General features: G+C 41.3%; 1 protein-coding gene across 3 annotated transcripts; it reads right to left on the minus strand.

The window, feature by feature from the left end:
* rorca (RAR-related orphan receptor C a) lies at positions 1-27299 on the minus strand. Of its 3 annotated transcripts, XM_045687534.1 has the most exons (12): positions 27193-27279; positions 26980-27028; positions 11943-12026; positions 7703-7788; positions 7355-7496; positions 6634-7059; positions 6398-6519; positions 4738-4870; positions 3898-4005; positions 3646-3756; positions 3437-3549; positions 1-3298 (listed from the first exon to the last, which is right to left on the minus strand). In XM_045687534.1, the coding sequence occupies exons 2-12, from the start codon at positions 26984-26986 to the stop codon at positions 3137-3139; spliced, it is 1494 nt and encodes a 497-aa protein (XP_045543490.1). In that variant the 5' UTR covers positions 26987-27028; positions 27193-27279; the 3' UTR covers positions 1-3136. The 3 variants fall into 3 exon arrangements, with proteins under 3 accessions (XP_045543490.1, XP_014071929.1, XP_014071928.1); XM_014216454.2 differs by lacking the exon at positions 11943-12026 and having other exon boundaries at positions 27193-27285; XM_014216453.2 differs by lacking the exon at positions 11943-12026 and having other exon boundaries at positions 26980-27299.
* Positions 27300-27886: the final 587 nt, after the last annotated feature.

The following is a 27886-nucleotide window of genomic DNA, read 5'->3' on the forward strand; positions in this document are numbered from 1 at the left end:
TTACTGTAAAAAGCCTTTTATTACATTCTTAAATCCACATATTGTATCCCCATTGTACAACAAAAACTCTTAAATGTGTTATATTAATAATATATTTGAGATAATATCTTATTCAAATCTATATTGATTTCAATAATAATCTTATAATAGAATGAAAACATGATAAACAGAAGGATCATGACAAAAGAGTAACTTTTAGGGAGATATTCTTAAAAACATTCTTACATTTTTTGAATTACAACTGTCCGAAAAAAAGCAGGACACTAAACTGTGGACCAAAAAAATTGACAGATAACTATAGAAATGAAGAAACAAAAGATCACGACAAAAACAACACAGGATTCAAAGATTAAAATCTATCTTTCAGTTTCAGTACATTTTAGATCCTATTTCTTCTACAATTCAATAGTCCTGTAATAATATTGATATTAGACAGGGGTAAATCTTTGATACTTCTGTGATCAACATTCACAAGAACATGTACTGTACACAGTGATCAAGGTTTAAGATCTTCTATTCGGTGCAGTGTCTGACTTTGCTAACTGACGAAGACACTGTAGGACAGAGAGCCCAGCTATCTCCCTGAGTGACTGAGTGGAAATGTAACTGCACACCTTGAGAACTGCCTCCAAAGATGGAAGAAGCAGTTTTAGGTCTGCAAATTACACTTAATTAATACAGAACAATCTAAGTTATCACAAAGCATTTACACCTTGTTACAATCTTCTCCCCTGCCTTACGAACTATAAACTCAAGTCAGTTAATATTAGTTCTGTGTAAAAGTAGAGTGTTGTTACGTTGAGAGAACTTGAAACCTCTTGTGCTGTACTTTTAAAGGTCTCTGGCTGGAGTGCTTATTGAGTCTACTAGGCCATCTACCAGGACTGTTTAGGCCCTCCTAACTGAAATTGGGAAAGACATTATAGCACAGTCCCATTATAACACAGTTGTAAGCACCCAGAAAAGTGTATCGCCCTAAATTCCAACTATTTAATATATATAGTATGGCGAAGGGCACTGTTCCAGCAGTGCAAGGAGAAAAATATGATTTTATTTGGACAGAAAATATCCAAGGCCTGAAAGTGATTGTCTTTTTTTGTGGGAAAGGTATTCAAAGTATTCCACTCTGACCAAAATGTTCACACAGCAGCTTGTCTATGTACAAGCTTTGTACTATGGGCAGTGAAAGCTTTTTTAAATCCAAAAAGCCCCTTCAAGAATTGTTAAAAAGTAACATCCTGCCACACCCGATGTCCCTCTCCCAAGATAGATGTTAATCTAACAATGACTTCCTGGTAGAGATTAATAAAAGGCTGCGCTCATAGAAAACAGAGAGGCAGATTTAGTGTTCTCAAATAAACAGCATGGGAAAATATATCTGCATAAAATACATATTTTTGTATGTATATCATTGTCCTTCAAATTATGAAATCTCATATACTCTATAATCTGAATGTAGAAATCGCTAACTCAGGGGGGTAGCTGATGGCTCTTTCAACCCTTTGTTGTGCCATACAGGTGTACTCTCTTAATTTGACCAGTTTCTCACAGCAGAAAAATAATCCTGCAGCAACAAGAAATGTGAATTATGTGGGGTAACACATTTTTTGTTTGGAATTTACAAACTTTATAAGCTTTTTTAAACCTTGAATACACTATAATTTGCATTTACTGCTGTGCAGTAAAATTATCTGCGACAACAGTGATCAAATTAAGAGATCACATCTGTATGTGTTTGGGAGAGGATGAGGTAGAAGGGGGGAGGGTTAAGGTGAGAGGGCATCATTAACAAATCAGCACACCTTCAGTTCAGTCTGAAACAGTAGACTGCTTGAACACACAGGGAGTGCATGAGTCTCCACCTTCCCCCTGCTGGTCAAAGGTCAAACACCAAACCCCTTTCCCCATTGGTTGTTACCTATGTGGGAGCACAGGAAAGTGTGTTTGCCACCTGTTTGTTTTCTTCTTATCATCTGCTTCCTTTCTCTGCTCAACAAAGTCTTGTATTGGACCCACAGATCCCACTTCTGTTAGATTCAGGAGGACAATCGGCAGTCTTTGAGTTGGAACCCTGAGATTCTTGGTAGCACAAGAAAATGGTCCGGATCAGGTGGAGGGCTCTTAGATGGTAAATGCTATTAATCTAATAATTTTTCATCCCAGTTCCCCAGAATATGGTCAGGCAGTCTTTGACTGACAAATGAACATCACACTGTCCTGGGGAATCTATTTATCTTTATTTAATTGCCTTTATTTAACCAGGTAAGTCATTGAAAACACATTCTCTTTTACAATAACGACCTGAATCATTCTATCTCTCCCTTTCATATATATATAATGTATATAAATCCCTGTCTAATTTTATTTTACATGATTAAATATAAGTGTATACCTAAGGAACGTTTTAAAATACTTTCAAAATACTTCTGTGATTCTCTCTTTCTCTCTCTAAGTGGCATTTGCAAGGGGAAAGGGTAGTGGGACGGAGGTCTTTGATTGCATTTTAAAAAATAAAGTCAAGAGCTCAAAAATATCAGTGTCTGAATGTGTGCCTGTAAAAATACATATATAGGTCAGCATAAGTGCTTTGTCTTAGTGCTGTGTGTGCAAGTCTGCATGGATGGTAATAGACACCCTGGGTCTCTTTGTCCATGTCTTGCATGCAAAACAAATCTGCCCGACTATCTGTTTGATCTTGGTCCCTTTAAACAGTTTGTTAATAGGATACAAAACTGCAAAGTATGGGCACTACCAAATAAGAAACTAAAATTGAGCTGTAGAACTGCAATAAAATAAAATAAAGATCTACACAGCAACTCCTCCATGGGGCAGGATAGTACAGTATATAGTACACTCTGTCTCAAACCTAGGGCTATGCTGCATGTCTGTGGGGTACATTCAAAGTCATACTCGTTTTACAGAGGACTTTAACTACCCAGCACCTAGTGTTGAATTTCATAGCCTGGACTGGCTTACAGTCCAAGCGACTGAGAGTAGTGTTTCCTAAAGTGTAGCGTGCAGGATTTTCACTGAGCTGCTGGTTGCTTCGCTGTTGCCACGTTCCTCTCCCTCTCTACCTCTCCTTCCCTACATCTTTCTGTCTCTATATGAATCACTTTCATATCTAAACAGATTTTTAGCCCATTGTGGAGTCTGGGAAGGTGATTTCACTGCTGAACACCTCGCGGTATAGAGGGGGGAAATTGTATGCCGTCTCTGGGTGGAGGAGACGGAAAAACTTGAGCTTGTCAATGTGGAGATTGCAGATGGACTTCATCATGGGAAGCTTGGACACCATCTTAGAGGTAGAAGAAGAGAGTGAGCGAGACAAGGAAAAAGAGACAGAAAATGTGTATTTTTCACATTTCACCCCAAATCCACTAACAAAGGCCTGTTTGAGGAATAAAGGAATATATCATCCCCTGCCAGTCTGTACCTTTGCCAGTTTCTCCTCCGATGAGCCACATCTGTGTAGACAATGCTGCAGAGAGAGATATACTTTCTCTTGAAGTTTCTGAACCTGTTGGGTGTCTTTCAACCATGGTCGGTCTGGAGGAAAAAGACAACCACAGTTAGACTCTGCTGGTTTTCCTTCTTACATATTACTTAGTGTCTGATTTAGAGCTGGGAGTGTGAGAGGATTACCTGGTGACAGGAGAACAGCAGCACTGAACAGAGCCATTTCCTCTTCAGAGAGCTGCATACGGCTCAGGCTCTTGGCCAGGTCAAACACGGCACCCACAAGGTCATCACAACCTGGAAGAAAGCAGGGGGAAAAACAGGTGTCATCAAAACAAACGCTTTTTTTTTTAACAGAAACTAATGAAAGGTTGACCTAGAATTTTGTGGGTGTGTGAATAAATATTCATGATTTGGTTTCATAAAGAGGGGACTCACCAAGAGCTTTGAAGGTCTGTGCACTGGCAAACTTGCCATCAAACAGAACAGTGTTGTTGATGGGGTTGTAGGCGCGACACATGCGAATCAGAAGCACATCCAGACATCCTGAAGAGATCATAAATATACCACAAAGATGAAGAGGGAGAGACGAAGAGGGAGAGACGGGGAGACGGGGAGACGGAGAGAGAGAGATGAGAGAGATGGAGAAAAAGGGAACAGAGGATGCTCCAACATGTACACACAAACATGAAATAAAACATGAATTCCATGTTGTCAGTCAATAAAATACATATATTTCATATCATAACATCAAATGTATTTCAATAAATTATAAATAAAATCATTTTTAAATAATTTGTTTTACAATTCAAACAATGATGGTGAACAAACATCACATAATGAAAAACCAACTTTAGAATAAATACTTTTTGCTTCAAAATCGTTGGAAACAGAATGTGGTCTTTGTGTCATATGTTGTTCATTTATGTAGCAACCTCCAGATATATGCAAAATGTAGTGGCCCTAGAATCAAAATGTGACAAATACAGTATTTTGTGTACACAAATTAGGTGAAATTATTTGTATATGCTATAATGTATTCCAAATGCTGGAGTTTGTTTTTCTAACTATAAACACACATGTTTTTCAGATATACTATTGTGTATTAATGTTGTAGTACTGTACTACAACATTAAGTACTGAGACATGTTAATGAAGTAAATGGATACATGCTCAGGTTGTGTGAACAGGAACTATGCTTTAAGGTCAGAGAAAGCTGAGGTCATGGAATAGTGTTATGAAATGCACTCCTCCTATGTCCTAACAGTAGGTACCGACCTGCTTTGAGAAGAATGATCTGGTCGTTCTGACAAAGATCCAGGAATCCAGTGATGCGCTTGGCAAACTCCACCACGTACTGGATGGCATTGGTGAGGTGGATGGCACAATGCTGCCACATGACTTCCGCAGACTGAAAGAGGGACCAGAGGGATGCCCATGTTATATATGACATTGGGAGTATATAGGTCACAGGTCACAGAGTACTAGGCCACTGAGTTAACATGTCTGGGCTAGGGGGCAGTATTTTCACGGCCGGATGAAAAACGTACCCAATTTAAACAGGTTACTACTCTGGCCCAGAAACTAGAATATGCATATTATTAGTAGATTTGGATAGAAAACACTCTGAAGTTTCTAAAACTGTTTGAATGGTGTCTGTGAGTATAACAGAACTCATATGGCAGGCAAAAACCTGAGAAAAATCCAAGCAGGAAGTGAAAAGTCTGAGAATTGTAGTTCTTCTTTTGATTCTCTATCGAAGCTACAGTGTCTGTGGGGGACGTTGCACTTGCTCAGGCTTCCATTGGCTGTCTAAAGCCTTCAGAAAGTGGTTTGAGCATTTTCCTGTCACTGAGCAGATAATAGGAGCTCAGTCACTGAGTGGTCTGCCTGGCAACAAAGGGATTGGATATGCGCGGTCACACGAGCACGCCGTTCCTTCTTTTTCTTCTTGAATGAATATGCTATTGTCCGGTTGGAATATTATCGCAATTTTACGTTAAAAATACCATAAAGATTGATTTTAAACAGCGTCTGACATGCTTCTAAGTACGGTAATGGAACATTTTGACTTTTCGTCTCTCGTTCCGCGCTTGCGCGTTATGCCTTTGGATAAGTGATCTGTACGCACGAAGGTACTTGTAGGTAAATATGTAGGTATTTGTACATAAATATGGATTATTTTGAACAAAAACAACATTTCTTGTGGAAGTAGCAGTCCTGGGAGTGCATTCTGACGAAGATCAGCAAAGGTAAGAGAATATTTCTAATACTAATTCTGAGTTTAGGTTTCCCCTGAACTTGGCGGGTGTCTGAATAGCTCACCGTGATGGCTGAGCTATGTACTCAGAATATTGAAAAATGTGCTTTCTCCGTAAAGCTATTTTAAAATCTGACACAGCGGTTGCATCCAGGGGTAGTCTATCTATAATTCTTAAAATAATTGTTATATATTTTGTCAACGTTTATGATGAGTATTTTTGTAAATTGATGTGCACATTCACCGGACGTTTTGGTGGGAATACATCACGCGCGCCAATGTAAAATGCTGTTTTGGGATATAAATATGAACTTTATCGAACAAAACATACATGTATTGTGTAACGTAATGTCCTAGGAGTGTCATCTGATGAAGATCGTCAAAGGTTAGTGCTTCATTTAGCTGTGTTTTGGGTTTTATTGACACATGTCCTTGCTTGGAAAATGGCTGTGTGATTATTTTTGTCTATGTACTCTCCTAACATAATCTAATGTTTTGCTTTCGCTGTAAAGCCTTTTTGAAATCGGACAATGTGGTTAGATTAACGAGAAGTTTATCTTTAAAATGGTGTAAAATAGTTGTATGTTTGAGAAAGTTGAATTATGACATTTTGTTGTTTTTGAATTTTCCGCCCTGATATTTCCGCCCATAGAAGTTAATCAGGACATTGATGTTTACCTTGCTCTGGAAGCTGCGTGTCTCCTCAGGGGTGTACAGGGACCAGACAAGTCTCTTCAGCTCCTCACTGCCGTGCTGACTGGTCTCTATGTGAGACTTTACCACACTAGCAGTAATACGCTCTGGAAATGGACAAGTCAAGTATAGGTTAACTTTCAACCACACTCAATGAAAAACAATCTAGTGATCGTTATCGTGACACAAAGCAGATAATGATGAGTGACAGTTCCACTTACCGATCTCGAGTATTGAGAACCCCTCGGGTAGAGAGTTGAGCAGCGTGTGTGTGAACAGGCTGGACTCATGCAGCAGCTGGTACTCGTGCTTGATGTGGTGGTTGCCATCTCCGAAGTCCAGTCCGTTCTGTTCGGGCGAACTCTGAGAGGAGGAGCTGCTGCCCCCTATCATCTCCAGATTGCAGTACTCTCTTTCGGCGCCCTCTGGTGTCAGGGGTAGGTCGAACAGCAGGCCATCCGGCAGAGTGGCGATGTCGTCAAGGTCGCTGAGGGCGGCACTGGAGCCTCTGCTGTATGCCCGGCCATGACCTTCGACCTCGGCTCCCTCCTCACGGGCGGAAGCTAACTCCTGGGACGCCTGGTGCTTCTGGACCTCAGCATATAGGCTGTCTCTCTGCTTTTTGGACATGCGGCCAAACTTCACAGCTGTACCAGCAAAGGAGATAAAGAGTCAGTCAATAACCAGGGAATGAATTAAGAGCTCATACGCCCATATGGAGCCAATATAAAACTAAATATAGAATAAAATCCACTGATAATTGAATTCCATAGCATCACTGCTGTCTCTCTAGCATGATTCCAGCAGTGATTTCACACAGTATAAATGAACTCTACACATGGCCTTTCAATAAGACCCAGAGAGCCCTAGCATCCGGTGAAGAGACTGACAGACAGTGGTGCCCTCTGGACCGACCTTGTTGTGTTTGTGTTTGACACTCACCATCACGGCTCATGCCCAGGGCCAGGCACTTCTGCAGCCGGCAATGTTGGCAGCGATTCCGATTGGTGCGGTCAATCAGACAGTTCCTCTGCCGGGAGCAGGAGTACATAGCATTGTTCTGCTGGCTGCGTCTGAAGAAACCCTACAAACACAAGCACAAACACCATGAACACAGGCACAGAAGCAGGGAGGGCTGAAGTACTGGACAAGGGCATACAATATATAAATATCTATATTGATTGAATTTGCTGAGGGTATTCTTGAGGGATGAGAGTACGCTAAACTAAAATAGAACACTCAAGTGGAGTGAACAGATCTCCAATGCACGCCGAGGTTGAGGTTACTCACCTTGCAGCCTTCACAGGTGATTACGCCATAGTGGATCCCTGATGACTTGTCCCCACAGATCTTGCAGGGTATTACTTCAATTTGTGCTGGAAGGAGAGAGGAGGAACATTTTATTTATTTATTTATTTCACCTTTATTTAACCTGTTGGGGCTAGGGGGCAGTATTTTCACGGCTGGATAAAAAAACGTACCCGATTTAATCTGGTTACTAATCCTACCCAGTAACTAGAATATGCATATACTTATTATATATGGATAGAAAACACCCTAAAGTTTCTAAAACTGTTTGAATGGTGTCTGTGAGTATAACAGAACTCATTTGGAAGGCAAAACCCTGAGACATTTTCTGACAGGAAGTGGATACCTGATGTGTTGAATTACCTTTAAGCCTATGCCATTGAAACACACAGGGGTTGATTAATGTTTTGGCACTTCCTATTGCTTCCACTAGATGTCACCAGCCTTTACAAAGTGTTTTGAGTCTTTTACTGTGAGATCTGACCGAACAAGAGCCATGGAACGGTGATGGCCGATTAGACTCTGGCGCGCGAGTTCATGTTGGGTACCCTCGTTCCAATACGTTATAAAAGAGAATGCATTCGTCCACCTTGAATATTATTCATGTTCTGGTTAAAAAAGGCCCTAATGATTTATGCTATACAACGTTTGACTTGTTTGAACGAACGTAAATATATTTTTTCCCCTCGTTCATGAAGTGAAGTCCGGCGGGCTTAGATCATGTGCTAACAAGACGGAGATTTTTGGACATAAATGATGAGCTTTTTTGAACAAAACTACATTCGTTATGGACCTGTGATACCTGGAAGTGACATCTGATGAAGAGAATCAAAGGTAATGGATTATTTACATAGTATTTTCGATTTTAGATCTCCCCAACATGGCGGCTAGTCTGTATCGCAACGCGTATTTTTCTGGGCGCAGTGCTCAGATTATTGCAAAGTGTGATTTCCCAGTAAGGTTATTTTTAAATCTGGCAAGTTGATTGCGTTCAAGAGATGTAAATCTATAATTCTTTAAATGACAATATAATATTTTACCAATGTTTTCTAATTTTAATTATTTAATTTGTGGTGCTGACTTGACTGCCGGTTATTGGAGGGAAACGATTTCCTCAACATCAATGCCATAGTAAAACGCTGTTTTTGGATATAAATATGAACTTGATAGAACTAAAAATGCATGCATTGTCTAACATAATGTCCTAGGAGTGTCATCTGATGGAGATTGTAAAAGGTTAGTGCATCATTTTAGCTGGTTTTATGGTTTTGGTGACCCTGTCTTTGAATTGACAAAACATTACACACAGCTATTGTCAATGTACTCTCCTAACATAATCTAACTTTATGCTTTCGCCGTAAAACCTTTTTGAAATCGGACAACGTGGTTAGATTAAGGAGATGTTTATCTTTCAAAGGGTGTAAGATAGTTGTATGTTTGAAAAATTTGAATTTTGACATTTATTTGGTTTCAAATTTGCCGCTCTTGAAATGCACCTGCTGTTGATGGAGTGCACCACGGGGGGGACGCTAGCGTCCCACCTAGCCCATAGAGGTTAACCAGGTAGGCCAGTTGAGAACAAGTTCTCATTTACAACTGCGACCTGGCCAAGATAAAGCAAAGCAGTGCGACACAAACAACACAGAGTTACACATGGAATAAACAAACATACAGTCAATAACATATTAGTGCATTGCATACGTAACACATTTGAACATTAGGTGGATGTACATTATTGAGTGGTGCTTCATTCAAGTTGTTCAATAGCTGTGTTCAGACTGAAAGCACTGATTGTGCTTTAAAAATGTCCCTAGACTAGATAATAAATTCTACTTTGATGGTGTCTTGGGTTGGGTTTATTAATTTCTAGTATGACATGGTTCAATTGTCTGGTGATAAGGAGTCTTGTGAATTGTGCCAGAACTGTGTGAGAAAGTGCACGAGAGGTGGAGACATAAGAAACATCCCCATAAACTCTATCAAATAAGGAGGAATAGCCACCTTTTAATCTGTTTCATCTTTATTACCAACTGCCCTGACTTTGAACCCAAAAGAAACACAATCAAATGCAAAAGCCAATCTGCAACAATTTGCAGATAAAAACATTCCACCCAAGCGATTAAAAATATAAAATGTAATATAAAATGTATTCATATTAAAGATTGTTTAAATGTCAACTCGTGGGATGAAAGAAATTAGAACAATGCATCCTGCCAAAATCTACAAATGGAACACATAGACTACAACTTTAACAGCGTGTGCAACAGTGTGTGCACAGCCCTGAGCCCTCTCTCCCTGAAACAGGCTGTTCTTTTCATTATGCTGTTTATCTAAGTGGCAGGGCCTCCTATGGCCCAGAGTAGCAGGTCAATTGCATTAGCTGGGGTCTGGGGTTATAAAGTTTCACTGGCACTGTTCCTCCTCCAGGGTGAACTAAATGTCAAGAGGTTAACAAAAGCCCCAGCTTCAGGAGAGCGTCCTCCGCTACAGAAGATAAAATGGCTACTCTCAAAAAACGATAGTTTTTTTCTCTGTTTGCTTTGAATGCTGGGTGTGTTGAATGATTTTTTTCTTAACTACTTTGTGTTACAGTGACGCAAGGCGTTAGGTAACATTTAATTTGCAGGCAGCAACAGTATTAACTGCCCTTTACCAGCTCATCAAAAAAGGAAATAAATAAAGGCAGTGGGAAAAAACCTCTTTCTCTCTCTCTCTCTCTACCACATCCAGCACTCCTGGCCCCCACCCTCTCCATGTTATATAACTGCTGTCTGGCTTTGCGCCACGAAAACACTCATTCAGGGAGGAGGTCACCCTAGCAATGCTGTGAAAAGCCTACCCCTCCCCTTTCGCTCACATTGGTTCCTGGGAGCATAGCTTTGTCTCTGATATGTTAACTCACATGCCGCTCAGCTGCAGAGCAGTCAGGCTACGAGAGAGAAGGAGCTGTTCTACTGACACACTTTCCCATTCAGCAAGGGGGAGGTACTTTGGGTGGCGGCCTTGCAAAGCATGCTATCCAATTTCTTTCTTTCCTGTTTTAAGTTGGAACCAAATCTGATTCAATCACTGACAGGGGAATGGAAATGTTCACAGGCTTAAGAAAACAGTCTATGTTTGATAAGTGAAAGATTAATGAGCACTTTAGAAACTGTAGAGTAAATACAGCTGTATTGCCATCCATTTTCCACTTATGTAACACTAGGCAGTACAAGAGTATTTTCAACATACAGTATATTCTGAAGGGGCACTGACTGTAACTTACACTGGTGCTCAACTTGTGGCAGCATGTCAAGTATTTGAGTGCAGTTTCAGCTGTCCATAAAACTATTAATACCCCTAACATGGCCACAGAGACCTGCAGGAGTGTAATGGGCTGCCTGGACATAGTTACATAAAGTCCTCATGGATTCAACACTTAAACTTTTCACACAATTCAAATGGATGACTAATTCATTTGAGGACAATCTCTTAATCACGTGAAAGTATATGGCATGTATAGTACACACAGCGCCATATTCTTTTCATTAATTTATTTAACCTTTATATAAGTCAGTTAAGTCAGTTGTTGACCATACAATAGTATGTAGCACTATGTAGCAGTTCAGAATGTCAGCAACGTTTCTGGACATTTTTTCAAGAATGATGAGTTCTCATGGGCCTTATATTTCTGGTTTGATCAATGGGTCAGGGAAGTTTGACCTGTAGTCATGCTCTGTCAAGTTTAGACAAAGGACTATTTGTATGTTACTCTTATAAATGCACTCTCTCTAGGAAAACAAAAAGTAATAATTATGTAAAAGGAAACATTGCACCATGGTAAATAGCAGGTAATTAGTGGGCAGTAAAATAAAGTGTAACCAGGGGCGAAAATCTGATATCCACTTTGGAGGGGACAATTACATGAAATTTTCTCAAGAGCAATTCCTGAGGGGGACACCAAAAGTAGTGCTGTAACACATAGCCTACATTGTAATATGGTAAATGTATATTGAGGAACCAAAGAAATAAGGTGTTTGCCGTACTCCTAACTACCGGTACCCAAAACTACACAACTAATCACAACAGCAATACCATTGCCTTTAACAAATCTTAGTTCAGTCACCAGTTTAAGTTGAGAGTGGGGGTATCCATGGCATTTTCCAATTATGTTCCTATTTTATAAGTCAAAAAAATTGAGAACCTTTCATAATGTTACCAAACAAAGACTCAACAAACTTACCTGAGACTCCCTGTCTCTGCCAGTCTGTCCCTGCATATCTGTCCCCAACTCTGCTGTCTGTGTGCCATCTGTTGCCTGCTCTGCCTAATGACATCATTGTGAAACATTTCCATTAGAATTTCATTTCTTTCTTATGAACATTTTATCAACAAGTCTTTGAGATATTAGGCTACTAGGGTTCTTACTATGCGTTTTGGTGTATTGAAAAATACTCTGATGTCCGTCTTTTATTTTTCTGCCATTTTTCTACCTGGCTGGCTACACACACAGTGTGTAGGTTATTTACAGTAGGAGATGGGCTTCTATCATCTTCAATCATTCTATATGGGCTTCGATCTAAAAGGTAGCTAGCAAATGTGAAACGGATTAAAATGACAAGAGTTGACAGCTGTATGAGTTCACCATTTACACAACATATGCTGCAACCTTTTGTAATTTTAATAGTTTGTTTCATATTGGCTGGCTTCCAACAATAGCTGAATTTGCAAAGCTAGCGAGCACCAATTCAGTTTCAGTGGTGTTTGCTATAATCTTTGCTTCCCGGGTTAAATAAAGGTGAAATAAAATAAATAAATAAAAGTTCCCTTGCGACAACTTAGCTTTTGCAACGAGACCATTAAATATATTTAAGACAATGGTAGATGAGAGTGTAGTTCTGTTCAGTTTGGACTTCAGTTTATCGCTAACCTTATCACAGGGACTTTGAAGCACTAACTTACATCATCTGCATGCTGATTCAATCTTTGACGACGCCACATAAATGGAATAGGTACTAGCTAGCTTAATAGTTAATATTTGCGCGCTAGCTCTGCATATTCAGCTAGTGTGTGTGTGCGCGATTGACTGGATGAACCTCACGGCAGTTACGTAGCAAGCTAAGCAACTGGCAGTGGATCAAACCATTGTGAGGCAAAGGGCGGGGGGGGGGGGGGTCGCAATCTTTTGAAACTTAAAAACGCGCTATTAAGTGTCTATAATCAGCACAATTGCTTTCATTGCGTATTATTAATATTATTTAAATTACATAGTTATGTTTCAGTGATATATTGGGGGGGACAAATCATATTTTTCCCAGGATGGGGGGGGTCGTGTCCCCCCCGGGATTTCCACCCCTGAGTGTAACCAATATGAGTGAGATGAGATGCAGTGTATTTGGAAAGTATTCAGACCCCTTCCCTTTTTCCACATTTTGTTACGTTACAGCCTTATTCTAAAATGGATGATATGTTTTCCCCCCTCATCAATCTACACATAATACCCCATGATGACAAAGCGAAAACTGTTTTTTAGAAATGTTTGCTAATTTATTAAAAATAAAAAACAGATAACTTATTTACGTAAGTATTCAGACCCTTTGCTATGAGACTCGAAATTGAGCTCAGGTGCATCCTGTTTCCATTGATCATCCTTGAGATGTTTCTACAATGTGATTGGAGTCCACCTATGGTGAATTCAATTGATTGGACATGATTTGTTAAGGCACACACCTGTCTACATAAGTTCCCATAGTTGACAGTGCATGTCAGAGCAAATTCCATGAAGTCAAGCCATGAGGTCGAAAGGAATTGTCCGTAGAGCTCCAAGACAAGATTGTGTCGAGGCACAGATCTGGGGAAGTGTACCAAAACATTTCTGCAGCACTGAAGTTCCCTAAGAACACAGTGCCCTCCATCATTATTAAATAGAATACCACCAAGACTCTTCTGGACCTGGCCGCCCGGCCAAACTGAGAAATCGGGGAAGAAGGGCCTTGGTCAGGGAGGTGAGCAAGAACCCGATGGTCACTCTGACAAAGCTCCAGAGTTCCTTCTGTGGAGATGGGAGAACCTTCCAGAAGGACAACCATCTCTGCAGCACTCCACCAAACAGGCCTTTATGGTAGAGTGACTAGACAGAAGCCACTCCTGAGTAAAAGGCACATGACAGCCCGCTTGGAGTTTGCCAAACGGCACCTAAAGACTCTCAGACCATGAGAAACAAGATTCTCTGGTCTAATGTAACCAGGATTGAACACGTTGGCCTGAATGCCAAGCGTCACGTCTGGTGGAAACCTGGCACCATCCCTACGCTGAAGCATGGTGGTGGCAGCATCATGTTGTGGGGATGTTTTTCAGCGGCAGGGACTGGGAGACTAGTCTGGATCGAGGGAAAGATGAACAGAGCAAAGTACAGAGAGATACTTGATGAAACCCTGCTTCAGAGAGCTCAGGACCTCAAACTGGGGCGAAGGTTCACCTTCTAACAGAACAACGACCCTAAGTCACGAGCCAAGACAACACAGGAGTGGCTTTAGGACAAGTCTCTGAATGTCCTTGAGTGGCCCAGCCAGAGCCCGGACTTGAACCCGATCGAACATCTCTGGAGAGAACCGAAAATAGCTGTGCAGCGACGCTACCCATTCAACCTGACAGAGTTTGAGGATCTGCAGAGAAGAATGGGGAAAAACTCCCCAAATACAGGTGTACCAAGCTTGTAGCATCATACCCAAGAAGACTCCAGACTGTAATCGCTGCCAAAGGTGCTTCAACAAAGTACTGAGTAAAGGGTCTGAATACTTGTGTAAATAATGTATTTCAGATGTTCATTTTTAATAAATTAGCAAACATTTCTAAAAACCTGTTTTTGCTTTGCCATTATGGGGTATTGTGTATAGACTGATGAGGGGGGGAAAAAACAATTTCATCCATTTTAGAATTAGGCTGTAACGTAACAAAATGTGGAACGAGTAAAGGGGTCTGAATACTTTCCGAATGTACTGTAGGGTATATATAGAGGAACCAGTTTAGAAATAATGTATATTAAGGGACATAACTCATGTTGTAATAGTAATCTACTAAGTGGGAGAGGAGTGTTGTCAAAGTCTGAAAATGTTCATGCTATCACAATCTGCAGACAATTGTGATTGAGGGTGGGATTTGATTAGAGTTTTAGTGCCCTAAAACAGTTTGTGGTAATGTCAGTTATCTGGGGTCATGTATCTTGAGGTATCTTCTGAGGCAAATCTGTGTCAGTGTGTGAGTCTCTGCCGGTCAGTTTGCTTGTCCCAGCAGTAAAGCCTGCAGTCAGAGACTTTGCTCTCTTATCTTACTCAAAACAGCTCATAGGGAGTCAAAAGGTCCTATTTACCTTGCACTTTGTATTTACTTGACACACTGTATGTTTAACCTACATTGCATATGTTTTAAGGGTTTAAGGTATATATACACAATATAGAACATCTTGTGTGAGATGCTCTTGTCCTAGAGCTTTATTGCAAGGTGAAGGGGACATTTAGTTGATTAAACATAACCCTCTCTCTGGGCTAGGCTGCTGATGGGGTCTACAGTACCTTGCACCTGTTTTCTAAACAGCTTTGTCAATAGTGATAACTTCTCCCTCTCTCCACGTCAGCGTGGCCTACCTACACAAAGTAGTACTCTGAGAGTGTATGGCTGATACAGAGCCCTACTCTTTAAATATGCACAAGAGGATTGAGTAATTCCTCTGTAGAAGTAACAGAAGTGGACTGAGAGTGGACTTAAGTGTGTACGGTACCAATGATGGTGACTGATGATCTAGCCTAGCTACATTAGGTAACAATGAGTGATACTGTGTTAATACAAAATATTGAGTAGGAAAATAATTTACGTAACCAGATGGTACAGTTTTTTTTGTTTCCCAAAATGTATACTTTTTTGTTTAATGTTTTTATTTGGTCGTTGCTTTGACTGTTTTTCATTGAATTTCAGCATTTATTCTTGTTTTATGGGTATGGTTTGTGGCTTTATTTTTGGTGTATGAAACATCCACTTCTCTTTTGCTCTCTATGTATTTTACTCCACTGCCATATATCATTCTGAGTGTAACATACAGTTGAAGTGGGAAGATTACATACACCTTAGCGAAATACATTTAAACTCAGTTTTTCACAATTCCTGACATTTAATCCGAGTAAAAATTCCCTGTCTTAGGTCAGTTAGGATCACCACTTTATTTTAAGAATGTGAAATGCCAGAATAATAGTAGCGAGAATGATTTATTTCAGCTTTTATTTCTTTCATTACATTCCCAGTGGGTCAGAAGTTTACATATACTCAATTAGTATTTGATAGCATTGCCTTTAAATTGTTTAACTTGGGTCAAATGTTTCAGGTGGCCTTCCATAAGCTTCCCACACTAAGTTGGGTGTCACGATTGTTGTTGGAAGGAGTGGACCAAGGTGCAGCGTGGTAGGCGTACATCTTACTTTATTAAATGAACCCCGAAAAAAAAGAAAAATACAAACGAAGCGTAACGTTTAGTAGGGCTAAACAGCACAGTACAAAAACAAGATCCCACAAACTACAGGTGGGAAAAAGCTGCCTAAGTATGATCCCCAATCAGAGACAACGATAGACAGCTGCCTCTGATTGGGAACCATACCCGGCCAACAAAGAAATAGAAAACATAGATTGCCTACCCTTGTCACACCCTGACCTAACCAAATAGAGAATTAAAAGGATCTCTAAGGTCAGGGCGTGACATTGCGTGAATTTTGGCCCATTCCTCCTGACAGAGCTGATGTAACTGAGTCAGGTTTGTAGGCCTCCTTGCTCACACACGCTTTTTCAGTTCTGCCCACAAATTTTCTATATGATTGAGGTCAGGTCTTTGTGATGGCCACTCCAATACCTTGACTTTGTTGTCCTTAAGCCATTTTGCCACAACTTTGGAAGTACGCTTGGGGTCATTGTCCATTTGGAAGACCCATTTGCGACCAAGCTTTAACTTCCTGACTGATGTCTTGAGATGTTGCTTCAATATATCCACATAATTTTCCTTTCTCGTGTTGCCATCTATTTTGTGAAGTGCACCAGTCCCTCCTGCAGCAAAGCACCCCCACATCATGATGCTGTCACCCCTGTGCTTCACGGTTGGGATGGTGTTCTTCGGCTTGCAAGCCTCCCAATTTTTCCTCCAAACATAATGATGGTCATTATGGCAAAACAGTTCAATTTTTGTTTCATCAGACCAGAGGATATTTCTCCAAAAAGTATGATCTTTGTCTCCATGTGCAGTTGCAAACCGTAGTCTGGCTTTTTTATGGCGGTTTTGGAGCAGCGGCTTCTTCCTTGCTGAGTGGCCTTTCAGGTTATGTTGATATAGGACTCGTTTTACTGTGGATATAGATACTTTTGTACCTGTTTCCTCCAGCATCTTCACAAGGTCCTTTGCTGTTGTTTTGGAATTGATTTGCACTGTTTTGCACCAAAGTACATTCATCTCTAGGAGACAGAACGCGTCTCCTTCCTGAGCAGTATGACGGCTGCGTGGTGCCATGGTGTTTATACTTGCATACTATTGTTTGTACAGATGAACATGGTACCTTCAGGCGTTTGGAAATTGCTTCCCAGGATGAACCAGACATGTGGAGGTCTACAATTGTTTTCTGAGGTATTGGCTGATTTCTTTTGATTTTCCCATGATGTCAAGCAAAGAGGCACTTAGTTTGAAGGTAGGCCTTGAAATACATCCACAGGTACACCTCCAATTGACTCAAATTATGTCAATAAGCCTCTCAGAAGCTTCTAAAGCAATGATAATATTTTCTGGAATTTTCCAAGCTGTTTAAAAGCACAGTCAACTTTGGATAAAAGAGTTTCATGCTGGTTTTTAGAAAAATGAGATCAGAAATTGTTGTTTTTCTAGATGGCTCCCATTTTGGCTGTAGTGTTTCCAAGCGCGTGGAAGAGAGCGCGTTCTTTGGTATTTTTCTCCGGTAAAGACAATAACAATTCTCCGTCTTAAATGTTATCGTTTATTTACCTATTAGGGTACCTAAGGTTTGATTATAAACGTTGTTTGACTTCTTTGGAAAAGTTTATTAGTAACGTTTGGGATTCATTTTGTATGCATTTTGATGGAGGAAAACTGGGTGGATTATTGACTGAAGCGAGCCAGCTAAACTGAGTTTTTATGGATATAAAGAAGGACATTATCAAACAAAAGGGCCATTTGTGATGTATCTGGGACCTTTTGGAGTGCCAACAGAAGAAGATCAAAGGTAAGGCATTTATTATATCGCTATTTCTGACTTTCGTGGCGCACCTGCCTGGTTGAAATATGTTTTTCATGCTTTTGTATGCTACCGTTCCACCTGCCCATAAGTTAATTTGTGCCGAAATCAAAATGAAAGAAAAGTTATCTTGCAAATTCAGCAGGCTATGGTGTGAAACAGGCTTTTAGAAGTGCCGTCTTTATTTTATCTTTGTATTATATACTGATGGCAGCATTACCGCAACATGGAGGAGGCAAGTGGAAGGGGGAGAAGGTAGGGAACTTGTTTGTCTGCCATATATTAAAGATACAAATTGGATGCTATATACTGTATATATGGAGCATACAACAATCTTAGCTCTGCATATTTTCCTGCGAAGAGACAGAATCTTAGATCATTTATTCTGGTATTCCCTCCATGTAGCTTATTTCAAGTCACAGGTTAAGGAATGGCTTAAAAATCACAACATTTAAAATTGTGTTGTGTTGGGCGATGATTGTGTTGGGTGATGATGGCAGTGTTGGGCAATTTGGAAAGCCATAGTCAATCAGTCAACAATATAATAATACTCTTAGGAAAAAATGTCATCTATAACTCTGTTGATACTATGTGATTAGAAAGGTTCAAATATCCTGTAAGACATCACAGCACATTTGAAAAATATATGGCACATGGAAATCAAAAGAGGGTGGTCTACAGAGACAGGAGGGATGGGCTGAGAACAGCTGAGGGTTGGGAATAAAAAGCACATGATTAGTAATAGTTATTACTGAAAACACTATATACTGTATAATGTAGACCGGAGATGTCTTGAGTACTAGCTATCCAAAATATAATGTCTGTATAAAAAAAAAATAATATATATATATATCTTTGTTATGTGAATGCTGTAAAAGTACCATGTACGTAAAATGTATATGTAACAAAAAAGCTGTAAAAACAAACATTTTAAACAAATGTACTTTTGTCCTCTGCTTTGGACACCATATAATCTTGTGTGCTCACCCCCCCTCCCTCCACTGGAACATATTTAGGGCTGTGCTACAACCACATTTCGACACATCATATATAACTCCGTGTCTTTACGACTCTGCTCCCAAACAAATAGTCAGACTGTACTTTGGGCCAGCAGTTTTTCATTGTATGTAGCCTATAGCCTTAATGTGGGGTCCGTTGTTTTTTTCCTGGCCAGGCAAAATTCCCAGCACTAGTCTAGTTATACTGTATAGGGAGTCAAAGGAGGATGAATCAACTCTAGGCAGGGCAAGAGTTAAAGCGCCAGGGAGTGGAACATTAGCAGCCAGTTGTCAGAGAGAGGCACCTTCACACATTCTGTAGCCCCACTGTGAACATCTCCTGACAGATAATGACTTTGAGCTTGATCAACAGTGCCCTTGGGAGCAGAGAGCTGTTATGGAGTCTAGTTGATAGGTAATCGACTAACCGGACTGTGCCCCGGACTCCACGTGTAGGGATTTGTACAATGCTTGAACAAGGCTATTGAACTTGACATTGGTGTCTGTCTTTATTCCTTTATCCAACATATCATACTGAAACATGGTATCAGAAGTGGCTCGAAAACCACACATTTGTTATTTTTGTAGCTAAGTACAGTATAGGCGCAGTTACGTTCCATATGCGAACACATGCCGTTTCCTACTCCTAGTCACAACACTGATCAACTCGTTGTTAGCTGGCTAGCTAGCATCACTACCTACCTCGATGACTGAAGGCAAAGAAATCTCCTATTCCGTCGCTATGGCAGCGAACATTCCGCCACCAAATCCCATGGTTCTCACAGGGGACTGGAATACTAATTGGGACAACTTCAGGGATGAATTCGAGGACTATGCGCTGGCGACCGGTCTACATGAGAAACCCAACGAGGTACAAGCGGCAACTCTGAGTTTAATGGGCAGCGAACGCAGGCATATCTACCGGCACAATCTCACCCTCACAGCACGACAACAGTGTGATGCAAAGGATGGATGCATTGGAGAATTACTTCAAACCGCCAGAAACATAATTTACGAGCGGTTCATTTTTGGAAGCTGCAAACAGGAAGAGGGTGAGTCAGTACACAACTTTGTAACCCATTTGAGAGAAAAATCCGCCACTTGTGAATACGGGGGATTGAAAGATGAATTGATTCGTGACAAAATAGTACTGGGAATTGCAAATGAGGATACGCGCCGGCGTCTACTGAGAGAGAGAGGCTTAACCTGTTAGGGCTAGGGGGCAGCATTTGCACGTCTGGATAAAAAAATGTACCCGATTTAATCTGGTTACTAATCCTACCCAGTAACTAGAATATGCATATACTTATTATATATGGATAGAAAACACTCTAAAGTTTCTAAAACTGTTTGAATGGTGTCTGTGAGTATAACAGAACTTATTTGGCAGGCAAAACCCTGAGACATTTTCTGACAGGAAGTGGATACCTGATGTGTTGTATTACCTTTAAACCTATCCCATTGAAAAACACAGGGGCTGAGGAATATTTTGGCACTTCCTATTGCTTCCACTAGATGTCACCAGCCTTTACAAAGTGTTTTGAGTCTTCTGGAGGGAGATCTGACCGAACAAGAGCCATGGAACGATGATGTCCCATTAGACACCTGGCGCGCGAGTTCATGTTGGGTACCCTCGTTCCAATACGTTATAAAAGAGTATGCATTCGTCCACCTTGAATATTATTCATGTTCTGGTTAAAAAAGGCCCTAATGATTTATGCTATACAACGTTTGACATGTTTGAACGAACGTAAATATATTTTTTCCCCTCGTTCATGACGAGAAGTCCGGCTGGCTTAGATAATGTGCTAACAAGACGGAGATTTTTGGACATAAATGATGAGCTTTTTTGAACAAAACTACATTCGTTATGGACCTGTGATACCTGGAAGTGACATCTGATGAAGAGAATCAAAGGTAATGGATTATTTACATAGTATTTTCGATTTTAGATCTCCCCAACATGACGTCTAGTCTGTATCGCAACGCGTATTTTTCTGGGCGCAGTGCTCAGATTATTGCAAAGTGTGATTTCCCAGTAAGGTTATTTTTAAATCTGGCAAGTTGATTGCGTTCAAGAGATGTAAATCTATAATTCTTTAAATGACAATATAATATTTTACCAATGTTTTCTAATTTTAATTATTTAATTTGTGGCGCTGACTTGACTGCCGGTTATTGGAGGGAAACGATTTCCTCAACATCAATGCCATAGTAAAACGCTGTTTTTGGATATAAATATGAACTTGATAGAACTAAAAATGCATGCATTGTCTAACATAATGTCCTAGGAGTGTCATCTGATGGAGATTGTAAAAGGTTAGTGCATCATTTTAGCTGGTTTTATGGTTTTGGTGACCCTGTCTTTGACTTGACAAAACATTACACACAGCTCTTGTCAATGTACTGTCCTAACATACTCTAAATTTATGCTTTCGCCGTAAAACCTTTTTGAAATCGGAAAACGTGGTTAGATTAAGGAGATGTTTATCTTTCAAAGGGTGTAAGATAGTTGTATGTTTGAAAAATTTGAATTTTGACATTTATTTGGTTTCAAATTTGCCGCTCTTGAAATGCACCTGCTGTTGATGGAGTGCACCACGGGGGGGATGCTAGCGTCCCACCTAGCCCATAGAGGTTAACATTAATAACTGCCATCTAAATGTGCCGCACTGCTGAAGTCATTGACATGAAAATAAGAGCAATGGAAATCGAAACCCCACGATCCGACGTTGATACTGTTCACACTGTTGCTAGGTAGACATTCAGACAAAACCAATCGAGGCAGAGTAATTCACCACGAACGGTGAACACAGAGCGCACCGTAGCATGTAAATACTGTGGGAATACACACACACACACACACACGTGGCAAAGAGCACTGCCCTGCCTATGGAAAACCATGCAGAGCTTGTGGAACTAATAATCACTTTGTAAAAGTGTGTCTCAAAAACAAAAGAAGGGTGAGTGAGGGCAAGATTCACTGTGTTGATGATGTCACTCAATGTTCAGAGCTGAACAGTGAAAGTGAAATTTACATGCATGAATCCATTGGGGCTGTACACTCAAGAGGGAAGAAATGGTTTGTGACACTACGATTACACAACAAGCAACAACAATGTCAACTGGATTCCGATACTACATGCAACGTAATGAGCTACAAAGACAAAATCAATCTGGCACCTGACACGCATCTATTGCCCAGCGATACTAGACTAAAGCTGTACTCAGGAGAAGTAATGAGCTCTATGGGCACCTTTGAGACCGAATGTGTTATTCGGGGACGCAAACACAAGCTGGAGTTTGAGATTGTGAAAACCAGTCAACATCCTCTCCTCTCAGGCTCTACATGCGAACGTCTGGGACTGATGCAGTTCACTGTACCAAATGACCTGCACATTGTGGATCATGTCCAGCATGGACCCCTGTCCAAAGAACAACTACTCAGCAGATATGACGATGTATTCAACATGCCCGTTGAATCTGTTCTTGGGGAGGTACACTTTGAAGTGGATGAGAGCATCATTCCAGTCCAGTGTGCTCCTCGCAATGTGCCCATTGCAATGAAAGTGGCTGTGAAGGCCCAGCTGGACAAGTATGAGGCCGATGGCCACATGACATCTCTGACCAAACCAACTGACTGGATCAGCAATATGGTCATAGTGAAAGCCAGAGAAGCTGAGGGTCTGCATCGACCAAAAGCATCTGAGCCAAGCACTGAAACGATCGCACTACATCATGCCGACACTAGAGGATGTCCTCTACAAGCTTCCCAAGGCCAGGATTTTCACCTTGGTGGATGCCCGAAATGCATTCCTTCAATGCAAGCTGGACGAAGAAAGCAGCTTCGTGACTATCTTCTGGACCCACTGGGGTCGGAAACGCTGGCTCAAGCTCCCGTTTGGTGTCAGTGGCGCCTGAGGTATACCAACGCAAACAGCACGAGTTACTAGCTAGGCTCAAGGGCATTGAACCCATCGCCGATGATGTCCTGATTGTAGGCTGTGGTGACACAGACAAAGAAGCAGAACACGACCACGATGTGAAGCTCCTGGCGCTGTCGATCAGTTAAGCTTCGTCTTGGCCTGAAGAAGCTGCAGTTCAAGGTGAAAGACGTCCACTTCCATGGCCACATTCTCTCGGCAAAAGGCCTGAAGCCGGACCCAGACAAGGTCCGAGCGATCCTCGACATGCCAAACCCGTCTGATGCAAAAGGAGTACAGCGTCTCATCGGTTTTGCAAACTATCTTGCAAAGTTCATGCCACACCTATCAGCAGTCTGTGAGCCTCTGCGCCGGTTGCTGGACAAAGACACACCATGGCACTGGCTACCCAAGCACGAGGCCGCAGTGCAGGAGACGTCTCTGGCTTTATCCATGCCAGTGTTGCGCTACTACGACGTCACGAAGCCTGTCACAATCCAGAGCGACTCCAGCCAAAGGGGACTTGGATGCTGCCTTATGCAGGAAGGCCAGCCCGTTGCGTTTGCCTCGAGAGCGCTCACCCCCACCGAACAAAACTATGCACAAATTGAGAAAGAGTGCCTCAGCATCGTCTTCTCCTGCCAGCGATTCCATCACTACTTATATGGTCGAGAGCTGGTCACCGCTGAAACTGACCACAAACCACTCATTGCCATATTCAGTAAACATCTCCTCAACGCGCCCAAGAGGCTTCAAAGCATGCTCCTGACTCTGCAAAACTACAGCCTGAAAGTCATTTACAAGCCGGGACCAGAGATGTACATCAGCGACACACTGAGCAGGGCAACAGCACAATGTACAGGCAGAGGCACTGCCTATCAGCGGCGGGCCATCTGTTCGCTACAGCAGGAACAACAAGATGTTCAACAGATCAATCAGGCAGACTACTTAAACATCACAGATCACAGCCTAGCCCAGATCAGGCAACACACTGACAAGGACGAACACCTACAGTCACTTAAGTCCATGGCTCTCGCAGGTTGGCCATACCTGAAAGAGGATACACCGTTCACAGTGAGAGAATACTGAAGCTTTCGAAATGAGATCAGCGTGCAAAATGGCATCTTGTTCAGAGGTCAGAAGGTCATTATTCCCAAATCACTACGTCCAGAGATGCTTACCCGCATACACTCCAGTCACGTTGGAGGTGACGCATGCTACCGCCAGGCTCGTGAAACATTATACTGGCCAAACATGCAAGCAGAAATGAAAGACTTTGTCAGCAACTGTACCACATGCAACGAGTACGCTCATGGTCAGCCTGACAAGGTAATCACAGACAATGGCCCATAACTCACTGCACAGTTCAAGCGTTTCGCCTCAGAATGGGAGTTTGACCACGTGACCTCCTCTCCAAGACACCCAAAGCAAATGGCAAGGCAGAGTCAGCTGTCAAGATTGCAAAAAAACTGTTAAGCAGGGCCATGCGCGACAGCAACGACCCATGGAAAGCGATCTTACAGTGGAGGAACACACCCAACGAAATCATGGACAGCAGCCCAGCACAACGCCTTCTGTCCAGACGTCTGAAGACTACCATCCCCGTAGCTAACAAGCTACTTGAGCCCTGCGTCATGGTTGGCGTCACGGAGAAACTGCGTCACAGAAAGCAACTCGCTAAGTGCTTCTACGACCGGACTGCTCGAGACCTACCAGAGCTGGTGGTGGGTGAAACGATAGGGATGAAACCGCTGCCGGGAGACCACACAGGACTTTGGAGGCTGGGCACGTGCCTACAGAGAGTTGCACCACGTTCTTACCTGGTGGATGTTGGTGGCTCCCTCCATTGTCGCAATCGGGTGGATCTGCGCGTAGCAGAGCAGACAAACCAGAACACGCCATACACTTACCTAGATGAGCTGGATCACAGTCCAGGCCTAAGGGTAAGGGGCGCAGAATTGAGACATGAGCCAACTGAAGGTGAGGCTTCTACCCCACCAAGCTCTCCAGGTCGTGGCCCTAATCCTACCCCTGTCAGACCCCATACTTACTCACGGGTGGGTCGGCTGTGCAAGCCACCAGACAGGCTTACTCTGTAAGCAAGAGACTGTGTTAACTTGTCCTCTGTTTATAAAAAAAAAAAAAGGAAGATGACAACTGAAGTAAAAAATAAAATGTCATGCTTTTTCAATTGTTATGACTTGACTGTTAAGAACTTAATGTTATGCCGCTATGTTTGCACTTTCTATTGAAAAGGATGATGTTACGGAGTCTAGTTGATTGGTAATCGACTAGCCGGACTGTGCCCCGGACTCCAAGTGTAGGGATTTGTACAATGCATGAACAAGGCTATTGAACTTGACATTGGTGTCTGTCTTTATTCCTTTATCCAACATATCATACTGAAACAAGAGCTGCCTCCACTGCTCTACTTTGTCTTTGATCCCTTGCTAAAACTATGCACTATGCACTTCAGACAGTGTGGCAGACAGAGTTCTCTTCTCACTTAGGAGAAGTGCACTTCATAAAAGTAATCACTACAGTGGCTGCAGCCATTAAGTTTACAGTGGTCCTGCCATTGGCACCTGAGGGACCATGAGGTGAGGTGTGGATTACTGGAGAGAATGAAAGCCAGGAATTACATAATATATCCTATTACATATGCAAGCAGTGGTTAAAAACAAATGGGTGACATAGATTCTGGTTGCTTTAATCAAGTAGCTAAACTCACAATGGAAACAGAGTGAGGGCTGAGAGGTGAATGTAGGCTACTGGTTGTTGCTACCCATTATTAATGATTGATGATCTTTCAGTTTATGTAAATAATTTGCCACTGAAATATGATACAAAACATAATCTGTTAAACACTGATATCTGTGTAGCCTATCAATAAAAAAACATATCCAATGTAGCAAATAATATGTGGACTATAATAAACTTTATTGTTTTAATTTTACTTGTTGGCAAATGTTTTTACTTATGCATCAGCAAAGTCTCTGTTGTTGACACACAACCCGCTTTGGTTTGCACATGCCAATGTCCCCAGATTGAAGTAATGGCTAATGGATTGTTTTAGAAATTACGATATCCCTCAGAAACCATGCCTCCACAGTCCCCACCCATCCTGCACCACCTCTGTGAATGCTGTGTAATCCTCAATGACAGAACTAGGTCAATGGAACAGTGGACTCTCTCCACAGTCCTCCATGCCGGGATGCAGAAAACAACAACGCGCCCTCAACACGCGATATCAAACACCCGCTGCGCACCACCAATTAGAACTGACACGAAATCAGCACTTTCGAGTTTTGAGGGTTTGGGAGCATTTTTTTATATTTGTATTATTTTAATATTATATTATTAAATATGTTCAAGTTCATTATGGCCAACAATAGTCACTCAGCCAGATAACCTATAACCTACCTAGTATCTAGGCTACATGCAGAATGGCAAACAGAGTTGAACAAACATAATCTCTGTAGGCCTAATAACAAATAGATTACAGGATTATATAATGTTTTTCGTGAAAGCCATTTCAATCACCCCCCCCCCCTTACATAACCAAAAACGATTGCTGCCAAAAAAAAGTAACTACATCGAAATGATTCTTGTCATCCTGCATGCAAAGAGAAACAGATCACCTTCGAAGTTTATCTGCAGACTGATTGGCACACATTTACATGTCATATATGTATAACCTAAACCTATGGGAAACGGCACGCAAATATCCATGCAAATATATTTAAACTTTAATTGTATGTATTTTTTTTTTAAACTATCTGATTTATAAGTGCAGTGGTTTTAAGTATCTAAATACGATTTGTAAAATATCTTGAGGGGGGACATAGAGTACTGGGTTATTGTCTTAATGCATGTCATGGTCAAATAGTCCGTTGAAGTTTATCTGAGATCTGTGTCGTCGTTCATTGCCAAGCGCGCCTGATTTCAACACTTCAGAGCTTACTGTACAGTAGGCTGCTTCAAAGTAATGCATCCACCACAGTTTACATTATTCCCATACAAAACTTTAATAAGCAAAATAACATTCTACATTTGTTTAAGTATTATTAGAATAAACTTACCTCTCATTTTCTTGTTGTATTACTTTTTTGTCATAAATCTCCAGGTAGGCTAATGAAAATAAAATGGAGGAATATAAACAAGGTTTTTTTCTCCAAAAAGGAGATGTTGAATAAAAAATAAAACAAACTCTCATATGTTTTCTAATAGCTGGTCTGTGAAACAAACAACATATCAAACGAATAGGTTATTAGTAAGATTGTTTCCGTATTTACTCCGTGTAGCATAAGTATTCTTCCTGTAATTCAGTGTGGACTGTATGCAATAAAATAGTGTTGCTCCTGGCCTTCCCACTTCGTTCCTGGACTAGAGCTCAATGTCTTTTTTCGCTCGCTGCTGTAACCTACTTTCGGCGCGTGGACTCACGTGCTCTCGCTCCACAAGCTCCGCCTCTTGCGCCGTCAGCTGTGCGCGCGCCTTTCAGCGCGCTTAAATGAGCATGCGTGGGAAAGTGTGGCAGTGTGTCACAAGAGCAACATCGTGGGAATATTCCCACAAAGCAGACTGGTTCTAGGGTTTTCTTTTCCTCGTTAAAAGATTAATACATGCTGTGATTCAGAAATATATAAAAAGTATGTCTCAAATAGACCTAAGCACAAAGGTGCTCTGATTGTGGGTTTTGCTTTTTTCTCCTCTCTCACTAAAATAAGGCTATTTTGTTATCAAATAGGTTGTAGTTCTGTACTCATAAATCAAACCTGTCTAATATCAAACTCGTCCTACTGCATTTACTTTATTTAGCACATTTTTTAAACATCAAATTTGTAATTAATTAACTAGCCTACACTTTTCTTCAGTTAGAAACTATGAACCTATTCATTATAAAACAGCATTATGCATCCATTATGGAACTCCTATGAAGACTGTAAAGGTTGAACATTTTGGACACACTGATAGTTTATTACAACG

Source organism: Salmo salar, chromosome ssa10 (genome assembly GCF_905237065.1).
Source record: "Salmo salar chromosome ssa10, Ssal_v3.1, whole genome shotgun sequence".
NCBI classification, from domain to species: Eukaryota; Metazoa; Chordata; class Actinopteri; order Salmoniformes; family Salmonidae; genus Salmo; species Salmo salar.

Bases quoted from the DNA above. Each gene is read 5' to 3' on its own strand.
- rorca (XM_045687534.1), bottom strand. The intron at 7,497-7,702 runs GTGAGTAACCTC...TTGTGTTTGTAG, and splicing joins TCACCTGTGAAGGCTGCAAG to GGTTTCTTCAGACGCAGCCA. The intron at 3,299-3,436 runs GTACAGACTGGC...TCTACCTCTAAG, and splicing joins CGGAGGAGAAACTGGCAAAG to ATGGTGTCCAAGCTTCCCAT.